This window comes from Onychostoma macrolepis, chromosome 05 (assembly GCF_012432095.1).
Source record: "Onychostoma macrolepis isolate SWU-2019 chromosome 05, ASM1243209v1, whole genome shotgun sequence".
Classification (NCBI taxonomy): Eukaryota; Metazoa; Chordata; class Actinopteri; order Cypriniformes; family Cyprinidae; genus Onychostoma; species Onychostoma macrolepis.
The window spans coordinates 29,883,063-29,909,819 of record NC_081159.1 but is presented as its reverse complement, the minus strand read 5'-3'; the positions used below and the strand labels follow the sequence as shown (position 1 = coordinate 29,909,819).

At 37.6% G+C, this 26,757-nt stretch overlaps 1 protein-coding gene across 2 annotated transcripts in view; it reads left to right on the top strand.

The window, feature by feature from the left end:
• Positions 1-26,757, top strand: part of taf6 (TAF6 RNA polymerase II, TATA box binding protein (TBP)-associated factor) — a 111,889-nt gene that overhangs the window by 21,643 nt on the left and 63,489 nt on the right. For both annotated transcript variants that reach the window (XM_058776696.1, XM_058776694.1), the window contains exons 6-8: positions 10,004-10,123; positions 10,226-10,341; positions 12,943-13,020. In XM_058776696.1, coding sequence (XP_058632679.1) covers positions 10,004-10,123; positions 10,226-10,341; positions 12,943-13,020 — 314 coding nt within the window. The remainder of the gene's footprint in view (positions 1-10,003; positions 10,124-10,225; positions 10,342-12,942; positions 13,021-26,757) is intronic.

Below are 26,757 nucleotides of genomic sequence, written 5' to 3'. Positions count from 1 at the left end.
CACTGCCTCGATGGTGCTAGTGACTATTCCTGTGTCAACTATGCAGCTCGCTTATAGTACAGACGCGATGTGATTTGAAGCCATTTTGAGAGGGAAAGAGAGAGAGGGCGCGGTGATTCACACAGGCTGTTTATGAAATTATGTCTCACAGAAAGTTATTTAATGAAGAAATATGAATTGTACCTCACCTTCAGCATTATAATTATTTCACCTGCGCCAGACAGAAACTGAGATGGTGCTACTGCATGTTGTGCCAAACCTTTCATGGCACGCACGTCATCATCTTGAGATCGTTTTTTTGAGATCTGCCTTTTTAGAGACTGCCGATCAAACATCCCAAAGCGATTATCGGCCGATAATGATCGGTACCCGATCAATCGGAGCACCCCTACTCATGATCAATAAGTTGTTTGCATTCACCCAAATTGATTTGGCAAAATCAAAAAGCGGACAGTGAAGGGAATTGGCATAAGCGCGAGTCCCGCTCGCTCGCTGTGAAGCAGGACCAGCCTGCAGAGGATTCCGTTTGGTCTTAAAGGGGTCATCGGATGCCCATTTTCCACAAGTTGATATGATTCTTTAGGGTCTTAATGAAAGTCTATAACATACTTTGGTTAAAATTTCTCAATGGTAGTGTTTACCATGTCAAAATCAGCTCTGCTTTTAGCAAGCCATTTTATTCCATGTTGCTTTAAATGCTAATGAGCTCTGCTGACCCCGCCCCTCTCTTCTGGGGGTGACGAGCAGTTTTGTTTACTTTTGCCGCGAAACTGGCTAACTAGCACGTTATTAGGAAAGGTGATTTGCAAAGATTCATAAAAAAACATTTTATGAGATTCAAGATTCATAATTGTACGTCAAGTCAAGTCACCTTTATTTATATAGCGCTTTTAACAATACAGATTGTGTCAAAGCACTTAACTGTATCGAATTGGAGGATAGAGTGTCAGTAATGTATAATGATAAGATTAAACACTCAATTTTCAGTTAAAGGCATTTCATTATTGAATTCAGAGATGTCATTGTCTAGCTCAGTTTAGTTTAAATAGTATCTTTGCAATCAAATTGGCGATAATCGCTAGAAAATTAAGTTATACCATTATACCCACTTCCTCTGTAGATGAAGCTGGATCACGAATGATTCGCATGAACATAGACGCATTTAGGCAGAATGGGATCGGCGCATTCCCTTCAAAACAAAAGAAACGTTAATCCTCTGCGTCTTCAGCGGCTCAGATGTTGGGAGTAAATGACGACTGCTATATTCATTATTACATCCTACAACAAAACACCTCAATCACTTTATCTGAGACATTCTTGTCATCCCCTGCACCGAAGTCGACTCAATGGTGGACTGATGACAGCTCACTTAGGGTGGGTCTAAGGTAAGACGGCCTTGTCAATCAACTATCGAGGGAGCGGCCTGTGCAGAACTTCGTCATTCTGACAGGAATCTCAGAACAGCCTGATTTGAGAGAGGGGATTTAAAAAAAAAAAAAAAAAAAAAAAACACTGGGTGGATTTTTATCATTATAGGATGGATGTGTACACACACTTCCAACACACATTTATGTTCAAACAACTTGTAAAGTGAAGTTTGCATCTGATGACCCCTTTAAAGCCTTCCTCAAATAGCTTCACAAATAAAACAATAATTTGCGCAAAAAGAATGATTAATTATCAATTGAGAATTTGTTATTCATATGGTCTGGTGGTCATATGGCGTATGCCTGCGAATATGGGACATACTGTGTTATAGCTTTCATACGGGACGCTTCTTTGATGCCTTAAAGTGGAAGTGAAGCAGACAGTTAAGTTTACATTATTTAGTAAAGTGATTTCCACTTTGATTAAAAAATATACAACAAACATGATTAATGTAACCATAACCATTTAACCATTTTAAAGAAAAAAGTATGTTTCGTTATAGCTTTTGGAGCAAGGGCGCCGCCATCTTGCAGTACCACAGCGTGTGACGTCACGGGATTGGTTCGCATGAGGTTTCAAGTATTGACTTGGTCGGCATTGCTGGGAACGCCCACAAAAACGTCATATCCGTTTACACCATGGGGGAAAACAAACCGTTCTAATTAATCTACGGAGACCTTGTTAGACGCTTGATCTTTACTTTTTGTTATGATTTCGATAGATTTTTGCTTGGTGCAATGCTGAAAAGTTGCTGTGTGGCGTTCTGTACCTCTAATAAGTAAAAAATAAAAATAAAAACCCGATCTGAAGATTTATATACTGACGGAGGTAGCACATCTGAGCAGGTAGCACACAACATCAGAACTTCGACAGCAGTTATTATGGATATACAACGTATGAAACATGTCAAGTAGGGGTGGGCGATATGGCAAAAATATAATATCACAATATTTTTAAGAAAAATCACGATTCACGATTTTATCACGATTCTTTGTCATGTTGGTTTTACTATTTTGCAAGTTGTCTGAGCATTACAGCCAAACTAATTTCCCTATTATAAAGACAAAACCTTTCAAGATAACAAAAATATTAAAAAAGAATGGCGGATATTTAGGCCAAAGTGGGCGAAGATAAAAATCTTTGTCATTATTTTATCTTTGTTATTAAAAAAATGAGAACAAAGATACACATTACAAATACACATACTATACAAATAAAACAGTGTTTTATTTTCAGGTACAATAGGTGTATTTAGCAGGAGCATTCAATAAATTGAATCAACAAATATAAAAATAAAACACTATATAGATTGATTCCTATTAAATCAACTGTATTAACGTTTTTCAGTCAAGAGTAGTGAGTGATTTTTCTCTTTGTGTTTTGGTGTTTTATTAACATTGAAGGAATAATTAACCCCAAAATAAAAAGTCTTTTATATTTATACCATCATTTACTCACTCAAAAGTTTCTTTAAACCTGAATGAGTTTCTTCTGCTAAACATAAATGCTGTTTTGAGGAAGGTGGAAAACCAAACAGTTGCTGGTCCCCAGTGACTTATTCCATAGTATTTTTTTTTTTTTCCTTCTATCAAAAGTCAATGTGGACCAGATACTATTTGGTTACCCACATTCTTCAAAATATCTTCTTTTGTGTTCAGCACAAGAAAGAAATTAATACAGGTTTGGGACAACATGCGAGTTAGTAAATAATGACAGAAATTAAATTTTAAGGTGAACTATCCCTTTAATGACAGTCGGCAGCATGTTCAGTACTGCCCCTTTAAGACATGCACGCATCTAATATACAGAGGCACGCATTCGTTTTCTCTCAGCTGTTTACTTACTCATTTTAGACATAAGCAACTCTTGAGTCTATACATAAACCTTGTGTGTTTTGACAGTATTAGTGCACAAGATAACTTAGTTCAGTAATCAGGCGCTTTTTGACAGGCTTTAGCACGCACGCTTCGGGTGTACGGTCTCAGAAAAAGCGCACGTCAGACCGACGCGTGAATAAAACATTTAACCGGCAAGGCTTTAAAGCAGATCCGAATAATGTACAGTATATTGAGACGGAGGAATAAGAACTGCAGCTGATAGAATGTGCGCTGTAGCACGATACTACGATATTTCTTCAAAAGCAGATCGTGGAGACATTTTTATCGTCCACGATCAAAAATCGTCATATCGCACACCCCTAATGTCAAGCTTAATATTCATATTTATATGCACTCCAGATAGACTACACAACTTCAATGACCTGTCATTAGTCCCGTCCCGCCTGCACCGCAACCCAGTTCTGATGGGGCTTACAGCAACCTTCCTTCACATCAAATAAATGTCACTCCCTGATATTTTGTGATGTAAATGTCATATTAAAACATTTATTTCATATTATATACAATGCCTTATGAAATTTAACAATGGTATTACTATAGTAAATGTAGGCTATAGGCTAACCATGTTTTTTGGGCGTTTTTATTTCCAGTTATAGCTACAGTTTTACTACAAATACCATGGTTAAACTATGGTTAGTGTAGCAAAACATGTTTAATTTGTTTTTACCATGGTTTACCTATAATAACCATGTTTTTTTGGTTGTAACCACTGTTAATTTTCATAAGGGATATTTTCATGTTATTTTATATCTTTTTATTTTACGGCGTGTATTTGTGAAAATGATTAGGCTATACGTTTAGCACACACCACATAATGCTGTGCATTTCAGAGCACTTCAGTAGACCTTTAATGTTACCTATGTTTTGTCAATGTTAAAATTATTTTTAATATATAAATAAAAAAAGTATAACAGGCTTTTACTCTAGTCTTTATCACTTTATTAAGATTAATCAAAACAAAATGACTAATGTTTACTTTCACAAGCTATCACGTATAGGCTTGTAGTAAGCTGTCTCTTGCCTGGAGACTCAATCAGGTAACAAAAAGTGTCGGGAAACGACACCTCTGGCCATTCCGTTGGGTCTTTTGTCCAGTCACAGATTCCGTACGGACAGTCCGACACAATACGGCTCAGTTTTTCGACGTATCGTGCTCTATCGAGCAGCAGAAATTATTTTATGTACACCATTCTGGGTCAACACCATGCTTTTCCAATGAGGGGGAAAGGTTCGTTTTCCCCCACGCTGACTCCGCCCACACAGCTATGACACAACACCGACCAAGTCAATGAAACAGCATGAAATAGATTTAAATGCGGTACTCACGCATTGTGATTAGGGATGTGCGGGTCTAGTCGACTAGTCTAAAAAAAATTACCATAATTTTAACGTTACATTTAAAACATTTTAACAACAAGCTAAAATAAAACTTTTGAAAAATAATAAATATCAAAATATTTAAATATATAAATATTTTTAAAAGCATATCTGGGCGGAAACCACATTTTTACCTCAGACCTCGCATGCCTTTGCTTCATGTCAGTTGCGGCGAGCTCGAAATGACCACGCGAAGAGCCAGCAAGGTGTGGGATTATTTTGAATTAGAAGGAAACTGAAAAGTTTTGTGTAAACTGTGTAATGTCAAATTGGCTTACAATAACTCTACTGGAAGGATTCGCAGTCATATTCAATACAAGCACGTTAGCTTGGAGGCTAGCCAAAGCCAGCAAATGTCAATCGTATCATACACTACAACCTGCTGCTGCGGTCCGCGATCCCATCTGCGCCGTCTATTCCTTCCCTAAACAAAGACCCAATTCGGTGGTGGTGCGGGATTTCCAGGCTATTTTCAAAACTGTCTGCTTGCTTGTAACTTCAGTTCCTGCCGAGCACGTTTTTTTTCAAGAGCAGAATTGCCTCTAGTCCCGTCTTTCGCCAGACCACGTTATCATGTTAAATTCACTGAACAAATGCGCATGGTCTGAGTAAGTAAAACAAGCATTGTTTTGTTTTTAGACAATATAGCCAACATATTTTTAAAAGCCGTTTTAATGCTATTCCTTGATAAACTTTCCTATTGTTTTTGACTTGTGTTTTAATATGTTGGCTAACGTTATATGAAAATGAAGAATTCTGTCAGTCTATTTTCCATTTCTGCATTGCTCCAGCTGATCTGAATAAATAAGCTATGCACTGGTTTATGTTGAGTGTATGCTCTTCCTTATTTTCTGTTTAACGACCGCCTAAAATTAAACGATGATAACGTGAGGCAAGCATATGGCATAATCGTGACCTATTTTTAGCAGATTTCATTGAGGGATTTGACCGTGTGATGCAAATATTACATATTTCAAGTGTAGGCTGTTATACATGCACAGTTTTTTTTCTTTTGCCATTTTTTGGGGGTTTCTAGCTTTTAGACTAGTCACGTAAACGAGTATTGTTTCCAATCTGCACTTTACCCCAAACCAGCAGGTTCACGACTTCTCCAACCCCTAATACTGCTCGGCCCCATCGCCGTATCAACTCAAATGCATAAGCAATTGCACTTATTATGGACTCAACAGTGCTTTTAAGGTCATCTTCCTCCATTTCAAAACAAGTGTGCGTTCAAAATTTAAAGAAATGCTTATATTACTATACTGGCCATCGGAGCGAACCAACCCCGTTGTGGTACTGCAAGATGGCGGTGCCCTTGCTCCAAAAGCTATAACAAAACAACCTTTTTTCTTTAAAATGGTTACATTTATCATGTTTATTATATATATATTTTTTTTATTAAAATGGAAGTTATTTTCCTAAATAATGTAAACTTGACTGACTGCTTCATTTCCACTTTAAATACGGACATCCATATTTCAACCAGTGGCGACCAATGACAGTGCCGGCCCTCACGGCCAAAAAAACAGACTGGTGTTTCTGTGGGCGGAGCATATATGAATATTAATGAGTTTCCCGGATATGCGCGTGGAACTGACCATTTCAGTTTACGCTCCTTGTATCTTGGCAGGTTTAATGGAACATTCTTTAAAAAAGGTAAATATATTTACAGCGTTGCATAAACCTATACCTAAACTACATTTGTTCATCATTTCGTAACAGTTTTGATTAGTTTGCAGTGTTTTGTTCACACAAACCTTGCATGTTTTGTGCAGTCGTCCCTGACTGAATGATTGCAGGCATTCTTTGTGCAATGTTAGGATAAATCACCGCAAACCAGTTGGTATACATTGATTTCAGTTCGTTGTGCTGTTCATTTGTTGCTCGCAAAGCTTTAAAACCGTGTCTTATTAATTGTTATAATTTGTTGAATACATTATGCCTGCTACAAATGAAATAAACCTAGGCTATATGAATGTATCTGCGGACATATTTTTGTATAGGGTGTGATGATCCATGTCTTAACTTACTCTGTTAAACATTCTCCGTGTTGTTTGGTTATAAACTAACTGCTGAAAAAAAAAATTGCTGAAATTGTCATTGTTTTTTTTCATGTTTCTCATATATAATATTTAAACATTTGTACAAACATAAATTAAGATGATCACAAGTAAAGGTGTAAGGTTTCCCTTGCACAGTGAAACCAAGAATCCCAGAACACCTGGATGATTATGTCTACACTGATTTCCAATAGTAGTGCAGATGTAGACATGTGAACCAACAACCGTTTCAATTATTTATTGTTATACTCTTCTGTTACCTTTTATGTTTTAAAACGGTCATCCTCTGGCAATGAATGAAAAAACATTCACCACCATATCAGTGGCCTAAGAAGAATTAGAAGAATAGAGGCACTTTTCTATTACATATAAAGTGGAATAAAGATTGGATTGTGGCCTTGACTATCTTTTGATATCTAGATGTTGCTATAATGTGTGTTGGTGTGGAAGTTTGATATTATGTGAGACAGTGACATTTTGTTTTTAAAAATATGAATTCAATAATGATTCACACTCAAAATCCAGGAAAATTTAGTCATGGAGTATGTCATTAATATAAGTTTTCCTCAATTTTGAGTATGAATCACTATTGAATTCTTGTTACAAACTGAAAAGATTTATGCACCAAAACAAGACTACATAGGAGAAAAGAGTGTGATTGTAAATATCCTTGTTGGATCTGCTGTATAAAAACATGACACATAATAAAGTTATTCTAAGATCATATGTAAGAGAGGTAAAACAACAACATATTTCTAAACTTGATTCTGGCATTTGACTAACGACATTACCATTCAAAGATTTTGGGATTACTATGTTGTTGTATTTTTAGTATTAATATTATTTTTATTTTTTAAGAAATGTATGCTTTTGTTTGACAGGGATGCAGTAAATTAATTAAAAACGACAGTAAGTACATTTATAATGTTACAAAAGGTTTCCATTTCAAATAAATACTGTAGAACTTTCAGTTCATCAAGGAATCCTGTTACTGTGTAATGGTTTCCACACTTCATTAAGCACAACAATTTTCAACTCTGATAATAATCAGAAATGTTTCTTGAGCAGCAAATCAGCATATTAGAGTTAATGCTGAAAGATCCAATGACACTGAAGAGGAAAAATCGAAAAATCTTAAAGCCTTAGAACAGTAGGCTAATCAGAATCAGAGCTTTATTGCCAAGTGTGTTTACATACACAAGGAATTTGTCTTGGTGACAGGAGCTACCAGTGCAAAGAAAAAAATAATAATACAGACATAGTGCAGACATACATATAATAGACATACATTAAATTATATATATATATATATATATATATATATATATATATATATATATGTATGTATATATGTGTTATTGTTGTTAATAAAATCATGTTAACATCAAATTAGTTGCATATTCTATTCCAAAAAAATGCCATGAAGTAATCCTATTTGTTTTCTCATTTGCAGTGTACCAAATATAGGCTACTTTATACACTTTTGTCCATACAATTTTGTTTAATCCAAAATTTTGCTTATGTATTAAAGGAACACTTTCATCCATGTGTGTGGTCTTGGATTCCTGTTCATTTTGTAAATATAAGTCAAACAGTTTGAAGAATCACACCAGGATAGATTAAAAATGATTAGTCCACAGATACAAGTTTATTTCAGCTGTTGCACTCAAAAGATAACAATAGCAGACAGTTTTAAAGCATTGCAAGCTAAGCTGCAGCACAACAAACTGAAATCAGTACAACTAGCTGAGGTTTGCTGTGCTTTATCCTAATATTACACAACGAATGCCTATCATTCGGTCAGGGACGACTGCAGAAAACGTGCAAATTAATAAAAACATTATAAACTGTTACAAAATCATGAACAAATGTTGTTTAGGCATATGTTTGCACAACGCTGAAAATATTTAAAAATATTCCATTAAACCTGCTGAGATACAAGGAGCGTAAACTGAAATTGTCAGCTCCACGCGCATGTCCGGGAAACTCATTAATACTCATATATGCTCCGCCCACTGAAACAGAAAATCTCGGAAACCGAAAATCTCGTAACACCAGCCCACTGGGCATCCTTCCGATGCTCCTGATTAGCCAATCCAGGCCTGTAACCTAATATGCTATATGCTGTAATAGGTTTAGTCCATCGAATCGTTCGGTTTGTAATGCGTACCGAAGCGAAAGCCTCATACTGAACGATGTGAAAAGGTTTTTGCCCCCTTCCTGTTTTTTTAAAAGGGTCATATGATGTTGCTAAAAAGAACATTATTTTGTGTATTTGGTGTAATACAATGTGTTTACGCGGTTCGATTTTCAAAAAACACATTATTTTCCACATACTGTACATTATTGTTGCTCCTCTATGCCCTGCCTTTCTGAAACGCGCCGATTTTTACAAAGCTCATCGTTCTGAGAAGCGAGGTGTGCTCAGTCAGTAGTGAAAAGAACAAAGAAACTAATTACAAGCGATAGGGCAAAAATTTGCAATAGAACAAAGACACAATTGAAATGTAAAGCACTAAAAATAAAAATAGGACTTAAAATAGTACTTGAATGTTAAGTACAAAAAGTGAGAAGCTGCTTTATATGTGAGCGTTTCAGGTATATGAGGCCGTGCTCATTTATACCACATTTTTTGCTGCTTATGGCACTCAAAGGGTTTAAAACACTTGTTTTTTAACCGCAGTGCTAAAAAAAACTCATTCAAATGACAAACTTTTGTAATAGTGCAGTATGGAAATAGACGATAGAGATGATAGTCCAAAATTTCTACCGGTTGACAAATTTCTTTGTTTATTGTGTCTACCGGTAAAAATGTCTACCCCATGACTGATATTTGTCATAATTGCTTTTGTGTTCTATGTTCAAAATGATGTAATAATGACAAACATACACACACTTAGAGGCAGCACTGCACACATTGTTGTTGTCCTGTTTCTTTTTGCAGCGCAATTGAAAATAAATTCAGAACCCGTCTGTCACATTGACATCATGTGAACATTTGAGTTGGTCTGAAAAGATGCATTAACTTCCATTCATTCAGATGTATATTGCTCTGAGCATTCATCTTGGTGTGATGAGCGTTTACATGAGCTTTAAAAAAGCATGCAGTATATGTTATATACTGTGCATGTATGCATTAGTACACTAGTATCCCATTCTGAGAATATTATATGAAAAACAAATGTGAAAAATAATAATTTTGTCATTGTCTTTCCTTACCCTTTATCTTCACCTCAGTTCCTAAAGAGCAGCAAAAGACAGATTCCACAGAGCCACTCAAAGCTGTCAAACCTGGACAGGAAGAGGAAGGCTCTATCCAGGCCAAGGGTCAGAGTGTAAGCTCTGCTGAAGTCAAAGGTCAGAAATTAGTTCAGCCAAATAGGTGCCTTTGGTGTTTTAGTTATTTTTATTCTACTAATTTTCCTACCTTAGTCACTCTTCTCTCTCATGGTGTTTCAGGAAAAGAGAAGATGCGGATGAAGCCGCGTAGCACACATGAGCTCTCTGTAGAGCAGCAGCTGTACTATAAAGAAATCACCGAAGCTTGTGTGGGATCCTGTGAAGCCAAAAGAGCGGTATGTGTGTGTGTGCGCCCAGGGTCCAAACTTAGTGTCATATTATGCACTTTTTACAAGATATAATATAATGAAGTCTCAGGTACAGTGGGTACGGAAAATATTCAGACCCCCTTAAATTTTTCACTCTTTGTTATATTGCAGCCATTTGCTAAAATCATTTAAGTTAATTTTTTTCCTCATTAATGTACACACAGCACCCCATATTGACAGAAAAACACAGAATTGTTGACATTTTTGCAGATTTATTAAAAAAGAAAAACTGAAATATCACATGGTCCTAAGTATTCATACCCTTTGCTCAGTATTTAGTAGAAGCACCCTTTTGATCTAATACAGCCATGAGTCTTTTTGGGAAAGATGCAAAAAGTTTTTCACACCTGGATTTGGGGATCCTCTGCCATTCCTCCTTGCAGATCCTCTCCAGTTCTGTCAGGTTGGATGGTAAACGTTGGTGGACGGCCATTTTTAGGTCTCTCCAGAGATGCTCAATTGGGTTTAAGTCAGGGCTCTGGCTGGGCCATTCAAGAACAGTCACGGAGTTGTTGTGAAGCCACTCCTTCGCTATTTTAGCTGTATGCTTAGGGTCATTGTCTTGTTGGAAGGTAAACCTTCGGCCCAGTCTGAGGTCCTGAGCACTCTGGAGAAGGTTTTCGTCCAGGATATCCCTGTACTTGGCCGCATCCATCTTTCCCTCGATTGCAACCAGTCGTCCTGTCCCTGCAGCTGAAAAACACCCCCACAGCATGATGCTGCCACCACCATGCTTCACTGTTGGGACTGTATTGGACAGGTGATGAGCAGTGCCTGGTTTTCTCCACAATACCGCTTAGAATTAAGGCCAAAAAGTTCTATCTTGGTCTCATCAGACGAGAGAATTTTATTTCTCACCATCTTGGAGTCCTTCAGGTGTTTTTTAGCAAACTCCATGCAGGCTTTCATGTGTCTTGCACTGAGGAGAGGCTTCCGTCGGGGCCACTCTGCCATAAAGCCCCGACTGTTGGAGGGCTGCAGTGATGGTTGACTTTCTACAACTTTCTCCCATCTCCCGACTGCATCTCTGGAGCTCAGCCACAGTGACGGACGGACGGCCAGCTCTAGGAAGGGTTCTGGTCGTCCCAAACATCTTCCATTTAAGGATTATGGAGGCCACTGTGCTCTTAGGAACCTTAAGTGCAGCAGAAAGTTTTTTGTAACCTTGGCCAGATCTGTGCCTTGCCACAATTCTGTCTCTGAGCTCTTCAGGCAGTTCCTTTGACCTCATGATTCTCATTTGCTCTGACATGCACTGTGAGCTGTAAGGTCTTATATAGACAGATGTGTGGCTTTCCTAATCAAGTCCAATCAGTATAATCAAACACAGCTGGACTCAGATGAAGGTGTAGAACCATCTCAAGGATGATCAGAAGAAATGGACAGCACCTGAGTTAAATATATGAGTGTCACAGCAAAGGGTCTGAATACTTAGGACCATGTGATATTTCAGTTTTTCTTTTTTAATAAATCTGCAAAAATGTCAACAATTCTGTGTTTTTTCTGTCAATATGGGGTGCTGTGTGTACATTAATGAGGAAAAAAAAAAATTATTTAAATGATTTTAGCAAATGGCTGCAATATAACAAAGAGTGAAAAATTTAAGGGGGTCTGAATACTTTCCGTGCCCACTGTAAGTGTCAAAATGTATTTTTGCAGTTTCAGCTCGAAATACACCACAGAACATCTGTTATTCCATGCTGTAAATACCACTTTTTGGATGGAAACAAGAATATGTTGTTTCCTTGTCTTTTTTTCAAATGCCAATGAGCTGCTCCTCTCCACCCCCTTTCCAGAAAAGCCTTTACACTTTGTGCCTTGATACTCTGGCATCAACAAACAAAATAAACAACACAAAACTCTGGCAATAACACATTTTTTTGTTTTTGATATCATTGCACTGAAACTGACATGACATTGCAGTTCTTCATCATCACGAAAAGTTTATTCTTTACATACATTTAAAGAATTGTCCTTTTAAACGTCTGATATATTTCTGCCTGCACAGAAAGCTGGCTCTTTTGCATCAACTGTAAAATACACACAGTGTGTTATGTCAAAACACTCAAAATTCACATAAACACAGTTGGTGATGTCTGCCAACATAAGCAGCTGCATGTGTATCATTATATTTGTGAAACAGCGTCTCTTGGACATGGCGACAGCACACTACTATGGCAACTCAACCTGCCTTGCCCCCTCATATTTTTTTATGCTCCTGTATGTGCATGCTCCTGAAAAGACTGAGGTGATTGAGGGAGTCCAGAAACAGTGCCTACTGATAATAGAAAATAACTCCCCTTAGAGTAGACTTTGTGCTTGACTTTTTGCTGATTTTTATTTTTTGTTCATGCAAAAACATCATGCCTGAAAGTTGAAAATGTAAAAAAGCATATTAGGACTCCATTAAGTTTCTACACCTGAAAATGGTAATTAAAGTCAAATGGTTGTCCCTGTGCCATTCAGTTGTGTTTTGCATGTCTGACAACATCATGATGTATTAGTGATCTTTTTTTTTTTCTTTCACTTTGACATAATGTATATATTTTGTTGTTATTCTGCCAACAGGAAGCACTGCAGAGCATAGCAACAGACCCAGGGCTGTACCAGATGCTGCCAAGGTTCAGTACCTTCATCTCTGAGGGTGTGAGTATATTCATGGACTACTTATATCTGCTACAACTGTTTTATTAGCCAGTGTAACATGGCTACAACCAGTACAATAGGTTAGGGGTTCCCAAGCTTTTTTCATTCCAGGACTCTCCTAGACAAGTATAATCTATCCCAAGAACCACCAACATATTTTAAAAAGAAATATGGTGTAGAAAACTATATTAGCGTTGTCACGCTACTAGAAGTTTGATACGATACCTTTAAAAGGATACATTTTTGATACCATTTTTGATACCATGGAGGAAAAACTGCCACAAGATTAAGAGCATAAAATTTGGGGGTATTTTCATAAGAATAAAGTAGGACTGGGTGGTATGACGGTATATATTGTTTCCATGTTATAAAGTGTATATCATTAGAAATTTTGCTGTATCGTTTATTTTGTGGAATGCAAATATATCTGCGTAGTACAGTACTACCTGAAAGTTATATACACCTAAGAGAGAAAGAAACATGCATGAATGAGAAAATAAAGAGTGGGATATGTATGATATTAAAGTCGGCATGAAACGGAAGTTGCTATTTCGTCCTTCAGAAATTGATTGGATCGATGGAAGTTGGGGCCTTACTAACAAAATGGAGGCAGATCTGAAATGCCAGTTTGCAGATAGTGGTAGGGGATTTCTCGCCACCGGATTCACCGCCGACACCCAAGCATGAATAAATCTTTTATTTATTAGGGATGATGACCACGAGCAACAGCACAAAACATGCCTAAACAGCGCGTGCGTGCAAGAGAGAGACAGACAGCCTGAATGACTGAGCGCGTCCTCCAGGTTAAGTCATATTCATGAAACAAATTAGTTTAGCATATGACCGTTTTGCATTTTTGATGCTGCGGGACAGATTGGCTCTTGCTGTTTTGAGGGCTGCTTTATCTCCTGATCTGAAGGCTTCATCTCTGGTCTTTAGCAGCCCACGAACCTCTGCTGTCATCCATGGCTTCTGGTTGGTGCGTGTGGTGATGGTCTTGGTGACAGTGCACTTTTTGATGTAGGCAGTCACAGTTTCAGTGTACTCCTGCAGGTCTGTGTGGTTGTTGTAGGTGGCCGCCTCTTTAAACATGTTCCAGTCTGTGTCCTGGAAGCAGTCCTGCAGTGCTGAGGAAGCATTTTCTGGCCATACCGTGATCTGCTTTAGAACCGGTTTGGCAAGTTTGAGAAGTGGTCTGTATGCTGGGATTAGCATAACAGAGATGTGGTCCGAGTACCCGAGGTGGGGGCGGGGTTCGGCTTTGTAAGCGTTCTTTTCTGTTGTGTAAACAAAGTCCAGTGTGTTATTTCCCCTTGTTGCAAAGTTCACATGTTGGTAGAACTTTGGCAAAACTGTCATTAGGTTTGCGTGGTTGAAGTCACTGGCTATGATGAAAAAACCGTCGGGGTTATTTGTTTGTTGTTCGCTGATGGCGCTGTACAGTTCACGAAGCGCGTCCTTAGCGTTTGCACACGGGGGAATGTAAATCGCGACAATAACAATGGCCGTGAACTCCCGCGGCAGATAGAACGGTCGACACTTCACAAACATAAACTCCACCAGTGATGAACAGTGTTTTGTCACTTCCACAGCATTGTTACATAATTTTTTGTTGACGTACACACACAAGCCACCCCCACGAGTCTTACCAGACAGTGATGAATCTCTGTCCGCTCTGTAGCAGGTTAGCCCGTGCAGCTGAATGGCGGAGTCCGGGATGTTGTCGTTTAGCCATGTTTCAGTGAAAACAAACACACAACAATCCCTTGCCTCATGCTGTGTAGACCGACTGAGTTGAATTAAGTCCAGTTTTCCAGAGAGCGAACGTTTGAGAGCATGAGTGTTGGAAGAGCCGGTCTTGTGGGGTTAGCCCTTAGCCTGGCTCGTATACCTCTGCGCTTACCGCGCTTCCGTCCTCTCTCACACCGCTTGCGACGCCGCCTTGTGCGGGTAGCGTCAGTAGGCGAGGCCGTGGTCTCGAGGTCCGGCTCCAGCAGGAAACAAAGGCCTCGTAGCTTCTCAGTAGCCGCTGGCGAGAGTTTGTGTTTGTATATGTTGTCGATATCCAAAAGGCTTTGGCGATCGTAGATGTATCCCGGAGTGATCTCTCGATGAATTAGCGGTAAACTGATATTGTTTGGAGACGAACAGATGACATTAAAAGACATAAAAGCACCGTCTTTGGGACCCGGAGAAGCTGCTGCGTCTGAGCGTGCCGCCATCTTCAATGTGAGGTGCAGATGAATATTTAAAGGGATACTCCACCCCAAAATGAAAATGATGTCATTAATAACTTACCCCCATGTTGTTCTAAACCCGTAGAAGCTTCTTTCGTATTCGGAACACAATTTAAGATATTTTAGATGAAAACCAGGAGGCTTGTGACTGTCCCATTGACTGCATAGTAAATTGCACTGTCAAGGTCCATAAAAGTATGAAAGACATCGTCAAAACAGTCCGTCTGCCATCAGACGTGCAATCTGAATTTAAGGGGACACTTAATTTCTAGCGATTATCGCCGATTTGATTGCACAGATACTATTTAAACTAAACTGAGCTAGACAATGACATCTCTGAATTCAATAATGAAATGCCTTTAACTGAAAATTGAGTGTTTAATCTTATCATTATACATTACTGACACTCTATCCTCCAATTTGAAACTGTTAAGTGCTTTGACAGAATCTGTATTGTTAAAAGCGCTATATAAATAAAGGTGACTTGACTTGAATTTTATGATGCGACGAGAATACTTTTTGGAGTATCCCTTTAAGTCATTAAATTCAAGGTCACGTAAACTCTTCTCTCTGCTGCGGCTTTCTGTCATCCTCCATTCAGCAGGCACGTGCAGAAGGGGGGGGGGGCTTTGGGGGCTCGAGCCCCTGCCCTTTTTCAAAATTATTCAAAAGTGCCCCTCTCAGGCAAATAGCAATGATAATTGTGGTCAATAAAACAAAATGCATTTGAATTCTAATTAACATGACAATGTGTACAAAACGGTAACTAATCGCTCAAAAGTCTGAAAATTCCTGTTTATTTTTACATATCCGTCAATCTGAGGCGTAGATACGGGTGCGTTTTGCTTGATGACTGATATTACAGTCTGTTCAGAAACCATAGGCTCTCAAGCCATATATGGTTCTTTCAGTGAATAGATCGACAGAAGGAAAAAAAATTAAAATATACAAACAATATTTTAAACATTTTTCATCAATAATAGCTAGTGTGTCGATTTAATTAAAAATCCATATATTACATATTTTAGAATATTACAGAATTCATCAATGCCCGTTTGCCGCTGTGTTGCAATGTAATGATGTTGATAAAGCATGTTTTATATTTAAATGTATGTTTTTAGAAGCTGTAGACAATTTAGCACCATTTAAAGTAGTAAGAGTTAAACAGAGGACAGAACCCTGGATAAATGATGATATTCTCGAGGCTATTAGGTTGAGAAATAAGAAGTATGGCACATTTAGGAGAAACAAGGATGATGATGGTGAGAAATGAAGTGAACAGATTAGTGGTCAATGCTAAAAAGGCTTATTTTAATGAGAAAATTGTGGAATATAGAAATGATTCAAGCAAGTTATGGAAGTCCCTCAAGCAGCTAGGCTACAGTAGCAGGTTGAAAACAAAAACTAGTAACATAACACTTGATTTGGGGAATAATGTCACAGCAGAAAAGGTGACAGTGGCAGATAGTTTTAATAACTACAGGTGCATCTCAATAAATTAGAATGTCGTGGAAAAGTTCATTTATTTCAGTAATTCAACTCAAATTGTGAAACTCGTGGATTAAATAAATTCAATGCACAGACTGAAGTAGTTTAAGTCTTTGGTTCTTTTAATTGTGATGATTTTGGCTCACATTTAATAAAAACCCACCAATTCACTATATCAACAAATTAGAATACTTCATAAGACCAATAAAAAAAATGTTTTTAGTGAATTGTTGGTTTTCTGGAAAGTATGTTCATTTACTGTATATGTACTCAATGCTTGGTAGGGGCTCCTTTTGCTTTAAATACTGCCTCAATTCGGCGTGGCATGGAGGTGATCAGTTTGTGGCACTGCTGAGGTGGTATGGAAGCCCAGGTTTCTTTGACAGTGGCCTTCAGCTCATCTGCATTTTTTGGTCTCTTGTTTCTCATTTTCCTCTTGACAATACCCCATAGATTCTCTATGGGGTTCAGGTCTGGTGAGTTTGCTGGCCAGTCAAGCACACCAACACCATGGTCATTTAACCAACTTTTGGTGCTTTTGGCAGTGTGGGCAGGTGCCAAATCCTGCTGGAAAATGAAATCAGCATCTTTAAAAATCTGGTCAGCAGAAGGAAGCATGAAGTGCTCCAAAATTTCTTGGTAAACAGGTGCAGTGACTTTAGTTTTCAAAAAACACAATGGACCAACACCAGCAGATGACATTGCACCCCAAATCATCACAGACTGTGGAAACTTAACACTGGACTTCAAGCAACTCGGGCTATGAGCTTCTCCACCCTTCCTCCAGACTCTAGGACCTTGGTTTCCAAATAAAAAAAATACTAAACTTGCTCTCATCTGAAAAGAGGACTTTGGACCACTGGGCAACAGTCCAGTTCTTCTTCTCCTTAGTCCAGGTAAGACGCCTCTGACGTTGTCTGTGGTTCAGGAGTGGCTTAACAAGAGGAATACAACAACTGTAGCCAAATATCCTTGACACGTCTGTGTGTGGTGGCTCTTGATGCCTTGACCCCAGCCTCAGTCCATTCCTTGTGAAGTTCACTCAAATTCTTGAATCGATTTTGCTTGACAATCCTCATAAGACTGCGGTTATCTCAGTTGGTTGTGCATCTTTTTCTTCCACACTTTTTCCTTCCACACTTTTTCCTTCCACTCAACTTTCTATTAACATGCTTGAAAACAGCACTCTGTGAACAGCCAGCTTCTTTGGCAATGAATGTTTGTGGCTTACCCTCCTTGTGAAGGGTGTCAATGATTGTCTTCTGGACAACTGTCAGATCAACAGTCTTCCCCATGATTGTGTAGCCTAGTGAACCAAACTGAGAGACCATTTTGAAGGCTCAGGAAACTTTTGCAGGTGTTTTGAGTTGATTAGCGGATTGGCATGTCACCATATTCTAATTTGTTGAGATAGCGAATTGGTGGGGTTTTGTTAAATGTGAGCCAAAATCATCACAATTAAAAGAACCAAAGACTTAAACTACTTCAGTCTGTGTGCATTGAATATATTTAATACACGAGTTTCACAATTTGAGTTGAATTACTGAAATTAATTAACTTTTCCACGACATTCTAATTTATTGAGATGCCCCTGTATATTGTCATATCACCATAGCAAGCAGTAATGATTAAAGTTTAATGAACACATTTGACTAGCTAGTTGATAAAACCAAAATCTGACCAACAAGACTGACTAGTGCTAATGCTATGTTCCCCTTGCTAGTGGTCTTTTTTACCTGCTGGGAACAGGTATGCTTCTTTTCCCAGAAAAGCAAGATCACCTTGTTTTAATGTTAAAGTCATGCACATAGTAGTGCAATAACCATTTCAAGCATTTTATATGGTTTATACACAGCAAAACAGCATGTATTTGACTAAAATTTCAGAATCATCAACAAGCTAACTGTAAAGATAGAACTGTGAATGATGATATACTTGTCAACAAATGGGATGCTACATTTTATTCAAAATTAAATATCTTAAATATCTACAATTTTGGCTTTAATAAGATTTTCCCAGGAAACCTGGCGTCCTCCACGATTCCTATTCTTTCCAACAGCAAAGCACTTGAATGCGACAAGCTTGTAATCAGGACTTCTGAAATTGGAAGTAGGACATTTTGATAGCACACGAAGGCAGTATTATTCCTTATTTCCTTACACTGTAAAAAGTGATGTTTACTTAACTTTAAAAAAAAATTGGCAAAAAGTATTTTATGTATTTTGAAAATACAAAACTGCTAAGATTAGATGTATTTAAATACAAAATACATTAGATTTTTCTCAAAGGTATTTAAATACAAAATAGTATTTTGTATTTCAAATACGTATTTTACATACATGTATTTTGAAATACTGCCCATCCCTGGCACTACCAAGGCCATTTTTTCCCTCATCAGGAGGAGTGACAACGTCATCTAAACCAGTGTTTCCCAACCTTTTTTTCTGCCGCGGCACAGTTTTGATATGTAAAAAATCGTTTTTACGATCCACTTCTCAACGTTTCAGTTTCTCTTGTTGTTTAATCAGGGTTCCCGCGGGTCCTTAAAAAGTCTTAAAAGGTCTTAAATTTACTTTATCAAATTTAAGGTCATAAAAAGTCTTAAATTGTCTTAATTATGATTTCAAGAGGTCTTAAATTTGGGTACAGACTAGAATCGCCATACAGCTTAATGTGACGATTAAACTTCAAAAGGCTATAAATAAAATATGAGCTGCACCTTTTTAAAGTCCGGTTCTGCGCTGCTTTGTGTTCTGGCGTCACCGGGGAAACCGTTCGGAAGCGCCTCCTGCTGGCAGAGAATGAATCTGCATGTTCAATAGGGCTGTTGTTGTGAGTAACAGGAGGCTGTAGTTTCAGAACTGGATTTCTAGGACCCTATAGTTTTTTTTTTGGCTGTTTGTTTGTTTTTTAATTATTTTATTTTATTTATTTATTTTTTGCATGTATGTATTGTGTCAGGTCTTCCTGCCAGTTCTATCAAACCTTTACAATTAATCCAGAACGTGGCAGCAAGATTAATTTTTAATGAGCCGAAAAGAATGTAAGAGAGAATGAAGAATGTCACACCTCTCTCTATTCTAATTCTATTCTTTAAAAAAAAAAAAAAAAAAAAACTAACACTAGCTTTTCTAATCTTTTTGTATTCAGTTTTCTTTTTATTTATTATACAATTAACAAAAGCAAAAAAGGCCTCTAACACTAGCTTGCTCTATTCTTTTTCTATTCTATGCTTTCTTTTTATTTATTATATAATTAAAAAAAATATCTTGCTACATGTACTGCGTTAGGCTAAATGAGACTTGTTATAGCACTTACATATCATTGCTCTTGTTGATTTTTCCATTGTCCTCATTTATAAGTCGCTTTAGATAAAAGCATCTGCTAAATGACTGAATATTAGTGGCTCATACTATTTTATAGCACTTGGTATTCAATTCTGTATATTATTATTTTTAAGGAATTATGTAGTTATTTAATTGTATACACTTAATTATTGTCCTAACCAACTCCTAACTCTAAACATACCCGTTGGTAACCCTCTTGAAATATTTAACTTAATTTATTTCAATATTCAATATATTCTGGTTTAAAATTCAATTTCTTGGAAAGAAGACTTGTGTCTGTGCGAGACTTCAGTTAATTAGTTGCAGCGCTTCACGTCTGATGTGCTGTTTGTTTTCATCTGTTTTTTGATGTTTGAATCAGGTCTCCTCTGTTGGAATAGATGGTGCTGTCCCAAAAAATAGGGTTCTATGCAGTCCTAGAACTGCATCCTCCAGTTTGCAGGTTGTTTTTGTTCAGACCAATGCAAAAATCGACCCATGTTTTTACCCTGCAAACACGCAGAGCTGTAAATGTGAACTGGTGGATCGATAAGGAGATAATTAATTATACAATTCTAAACACTAAAATGTGTTTGTATGTTATTTAATTAATATGTGACCCTGGACCACAAAACCAGTCTTGAGTGTCAATTTTTAAAAATTGAGATTTATGCATCATCTGAAAGCTGAATAAATGAGCTTTCCATTGATGTATGTATTTTTGTTAGGATCGGACAACATTTGGCCGAGATACAACTATTTGAAAATCTGGAATCTGAGGGTGCAAAAAAATCTACATATTGAGAAAATCGCCTTTAAAGTTGTCCAAATGAAGTTCTTAGCAATGCATATTACTAATCAAAAATTTACTTTTGATATATTTACAGTAGGAAATTTACAAAATATCTTCATGGAACATGATTTTTACTTAATGCCCTTATGATTTTTGGCATAAAAGAAAAATCAATCATTTTGACCCATACAATGTATTGTTGGCTATTGCTACAAATATACCCCAGCGACTTAAGACTAGTTTTGTGGTCCAGGGTCACATATAATAATTTATTGATAATTGTTTAAATTAATATAATTAATACTTTTGACTCATCCATTTTCTTAAAAAATGGTTTAAAGGCTGAAACGTGAAGTGTATAATTTTATAAAACTTTTTGTTTCGTGAAAACTTCTATCTGAACTGTAAATCATGCTTTTTACATTCATTTTACAGTTTACCATAGACATTGCCCTACCCTGCTCATATGGTATTAATTTTATTTGTGCAGGTCTTAAAAAAGGTCTTAAAAAGTCTTAAATTTGAGCTTAAAAATCCTGCAGCAACCCTGTTAATACATTTGGCCAAAATCTCACGATATAAAAGACGAACCGCTATGCACAGGATATTTAAAACGTACAAAAGTGTATTGGCTACAACTAGACAGCAAATGCTAAGACTCTGCTCTTTAAACACACAAAACATTAGCATTTATAGACGGCGTTTCTTGAGTAAAGGAAACGCTGTACTTATTCAAACATCAGTTCTTTATTTACCCTTGCATTGCGAAGAAGTAGACGTCCGTCTTCAAACGGCGCGGCGCTTCATTCTGAATGGAGGCGGAGTGGAGTTATGAGGTTTGACTGACAATTTGAGGATCCAATGGCGTTACGAGGCACACCCGACAACCTGTCACGGCACACTAGTGTGCCGCGAGTGGTTGGGAAACACTGATCTAAACCCACATCTGCATGTCCATCTTCCTGCTCCTTTTCCCGCTCTCTGTCTCCGTCTTGTTCTCTCTCTTCGTACTCCTCAGTCCTTGTTTCCACACGTTGTCTTATAAATCGATCCAATGAGCCTTCTAGGGATGCCTTTAATTTATGGGTTTTTTTCTTCTTCTTTTTACTCCTTTTTTCAGCCCCAGACATGTTTTTTTTTTTCAAAACTTGTCTCATTCTCGGCTTGTCGCCGTGTTTTAGCAATTAGGTAGGTGACTGATAAGGTGCAAAAGCTTCAAAGCAGAGTCAGAATCAGAAATTTAAAATTTAAACAAATTTAATTTATCCCTTATAAGGCTCAGATAATTATTTTGAATTAACTCCTTACACCGTGCCTACACTGGACGCGACAAAGCGACCGTTGAAAATCATTTGAAATTTGTGTCAGCACATCATAAATAGAATGCGGCAGCAGTTTACTGTTGGGGATTTGTTGCGCCGCACCGCTTCTTGTGTAGACAGCATCACTGATTATAATGAGTTCTATTGTACTTTGTCACACTGCGCCGCTCACGTCCGGTGTAGACACGGTGTTACCTAATAAAATCAACTGAAATGCTGAAATAAATCATGATGCTTTATTTTTTCAAAATTATTAATATTTTAAATATTTTCCTGAGGGTTGGGGCTGGTGTGGTTGCACCAGTTGCACTGCCCAAAGGACAGCCCTGATCACAGTACATTGAAAGCTTTGAAAATGATTATAAATCAACTAAATATCAATCGCTGCATTTTATTTTTTATATATATATATATTTTTTTTTTTTTTCAGAAAGATGCAGTGGTAACCTTAAAATGTTATTGTAAGATTTAACATTTGTAGATGGTCTAAGACAAAAGAGTTTTTGTCATTCAGGCAAAAGTTCGCTTCAAGAATGACCACACTGTTGATGTGATCTAATCGCTAACATACCCTGAGAACTTGTGAGTTAATCCTCTTATTGGCAAGACATATCTGCATAATTTTTCATATCGGGCCGATGCCGATATTTACATTTTAAGCCGATAATATTGTACATTCCTACCTTATACTATAATGTAGTGTGTTTGTTTGGATAAAACTGATTCATGCAATCTTGATTCATATAAAGGCACAGTCAGGGACAAACCGTGATAAACCACCAGAATCCTAAATAAACGGTGATACAGATTCTTGGTCAAACCACTCTAATATATCTGCTGGCTGCTGCTGTGTCATTAATGTCAGTTAAACAACAAAAGATGAGAGAATCGCTCACTGCTTTTGGCTTAATAACTTTTGTATTTTTAATAAGAATCAATTTATATTTAATTCATACAACAAAGACTATGCAGTGTTTTATTTTTATTTTTGATTATTCTCTTAACTATGCAAATTTACAAATTTCAGTTATTTGAAAGAACCAATAACCCATTTTATGATTACTTTTGCACAAGCTTTTACATTGATGATATCTTTGTACTGTTTCAAGGGGATTTGCAAGCTCTGCAGCTCCTTTCATGATTATTGGAATTTTGCAACAGATCCAAAGTTTACAATTTCATTTAGTGGGGAAACTATGGATTTCCTAGATGTTGTGATCAATGTTATTGTGATTTCCTCAATGTCAGGACACTAGGAGTTTAAAATATTTCTCACACCCTCGAACAAGCAAAAACAAAATACATACATATACATACATACATATATATATATATATATATATATATATATATATATATATATATACAGTGAGGAAAATAAGTATTTGAACACCCTGCTATTTTGCAAGTTCTCCCACTTAGAAATCATAGAGGGTCTGAAATTGTCATCGTAGGTGCATGTCCACTGTGAGAGACATAATCTAAAAAAAATCCAGAAATCACAATGTATGATTTTTAACTATTTATTTGTATGATACAGCTGCAAATAAGTATTTGAACACCTGAGAAAATCAATGTTAATATTTGGTACAGTAGCCTTTGTTTGCAATTACAGAGGTCAAACGTTTCCTGTAGTTTTTCACCAGGTTTGCACACACTGCAGGAGGGATTTTGGCCCACTCCTCCACACAGATCTTCTCTAGATCAGTCAGGTGTCTGGCCTGTCGCTGAGAAACATGGAGTTTGAGCTCCCTCCAAAGATTCTCTATTGGGTTTAGGTCTGGAGACTGGCTAGGCCACGCCAGAACCATGATATGCTTCTTACAGAGCCACTCCTTGGTTATCCTGGCTGTGTGCTTCGGGTCATTGTCATGTTGGAAGACCCAACCTCGACTCATCTTCAATGCTCTAACTGAGGGAAGGAGGTTGTTCCCCAAAATCTCGCAATACATCCTCTCCTTAATACAGTGCAGTCGCCCTGTCCCATGTGCAGAAAAACACCCCCAAAGCATGATGCTACCACCCCCATGCTTCACAGTAGGGATGGTGTTCTTGGGATGGTACTCATCATTCTTCTTCCTCCAAACACGTTTAGTGGAATTATGACCAAAAAGTTCTATTTTGGTCTCATCTGACCACATGACTTTCTCCCACGACTCCTCTGGATCATCCAAATGGTCATTGGCAAACTTAAGTCGGGCCTGGACATGTGCTGGTTTAAGCAGGGGAACCTTCCGTGCCATGCATGATTTCAAACCATGACGTCTTCGTGTATTACCAACAGTAACCTTGGAAACGGTGGTCCCAGCTCTTTTCAGGTCATTGACCAGCTCCTCCCGTGTAGTTCTGGGCTGATTTCTCACCTTTCTTAGGATCATTGAGACCCCACGAGGTGAGATCTTGCATGGAGCCCCAGTCCGAGGGAGATTGACAGTCATGTTTAGCTTCTTCCATTTTCTAATGATTGTTTTGATATGAACTGTAGGTCCAGGTAAACATTTGGATTTTCTTTTTAATTTCCCAAAGGGCTTAATCAGGAAATAGATTGATATGTTTTATTGAGAAATGTTATACTCTATTTTTTAAATGTAAGTGTTTATAAAGCAGTGTGTGATAGATCTGTTCTTGATGTCTGATAAAGGCCTTAAAGGGATAGTTCACCCAAAAATGAAAATTTGATGTTTATCTGCTTACCCCCAGGGCATCCAAGATGTAGGTGATTTTATTTCTTCAGTAGAACACAAACGAAGATTTTTAACTCAAACCGTTGCAGTCTGTTAGTCCTATAATGCCAGTCAATGGGCATACAATCTTTGAGAGAAAGAAAAACATGCACGTACACAAATCCAAATTAAACTTTGCGGCTCGTGACGATACATTGATGTCCTAAAACACGAAACAATCGGTTTGTGCGAGAAACTGAACAGTATTTATATCATTGTTTACCTCTGATACACCGCAATGTCCAACCATCCTGAGCTCATCCACAACATCCGGCATGTGACACATCAACAGCTCTGGAACATACTGTAGATGTGTATATATACATAGATACGTAGATCCTTACGTATCGCGGCCCATAGAAACCGTCCATAATGAGGCATCTATGTATATATATCTATGTGCCAGAGCAGGTTGACAGGTCACGCACCGGATGTTGTGACAGTCGGACATTGAGGTTCATCAGAGGTAAAAAATGATATAAATACTGTTCAGTTTATTGCACAAACCGATCGTTTCGTGTCTTAGGACATCAATGTATTGTCACGAGCTGCAAGGTTTAATTTTGATTTGTGTGTGCATGTTTTTTTTTTCTCCCAAAGATTGTGTGCCCATTGACTGGCATTATATGACTGACAGACTGCAACGGTTTGAGTTAAAAATCATCGTTTGTGTTCTACTGAAGAAACAGTCACCTACATCTTGGATGCCCTGGGGGTAAGCAGATAAACATCAAATTTTCATTTTTGGGTGAACTATCCCTTTAAGAATGATGGCCAAAAAGCAACTTGTTTTTAAGTAACTAAGTTACTTAGTTTAAGTCTTTTCTTCTAGAATAAGTGTTGCACTCATATCGTAAAATAGGGGTGTGTGATATGATGATTTTTGATCATGGACGATTAAAATATCTCCACGATCTGCTTTTGAAAAATATCATAGTATTGTGTTACAGCGCACCTCCGTCTCAATATATTGTACAACACAACATACATTCACATCAAATGTTAACTCAGCAGTAGAGTTACACTCACGGGGCACTGCACTTATTCGCAATCACAAAAGTACATTATTTGCATGTGCTGGTTAAACATTTCATTCGCGTGCTGTTCTTCCGGGCACTTTTTGAGCACGTACACCTGAAGCACGTGCACATTATAGCCCATCAAACAGCGCATAATTACTGGACTAAGCTATCTTTCGTGTCTGATTCCCTAATACTGTCAAAAACACACAAAGATTACAAATAAACACAGTTGGTTATGGCTAAAGTGAAAGTAAACAGTTGAGAGAAAAATCGTACGTGCACCTGTATATTAGATGTGTGCAGGTCTTAAACGACAGTACTAAACATGCTGCCGATTGTCATTTAAAGTGATAGTTCACCCATAAATGACATTTATGTAATTATTTACTTACTCGCATGTCCCAAACCTATATTCATTTTTTTCTTGTGCTGAACACAAAATAAGATATTTTGAAGAATGCGGGTAACCAAAGAGAAGCTGGTCCCTGCTGACTTTGATAGTGGGAAAAACAATAAATGAAATTCTATGCAAGTAACTGGGGACCAGCAACTGTTTGGTTACCCACATTCTTCAAAATACATTTTATGTTCAACAGAAGAATGAAACTCATTCGGGTTTTAAAAAAACTTGAGAGTGAGTAAATGATGATAGAATGATCATTTTTGGGTGATGGTAATAAAACAAAACACAAAGAGAAGAATCACTCACTGCTCTTGACTGAAGAACTTTAATAGAGTTGCTTTAATAACAGTCATTGTATAATTTATGTACAGTAATGGCAAAAAATATCGGCACCCTTGGTAAATATGATCAAAGAAGGCTGTG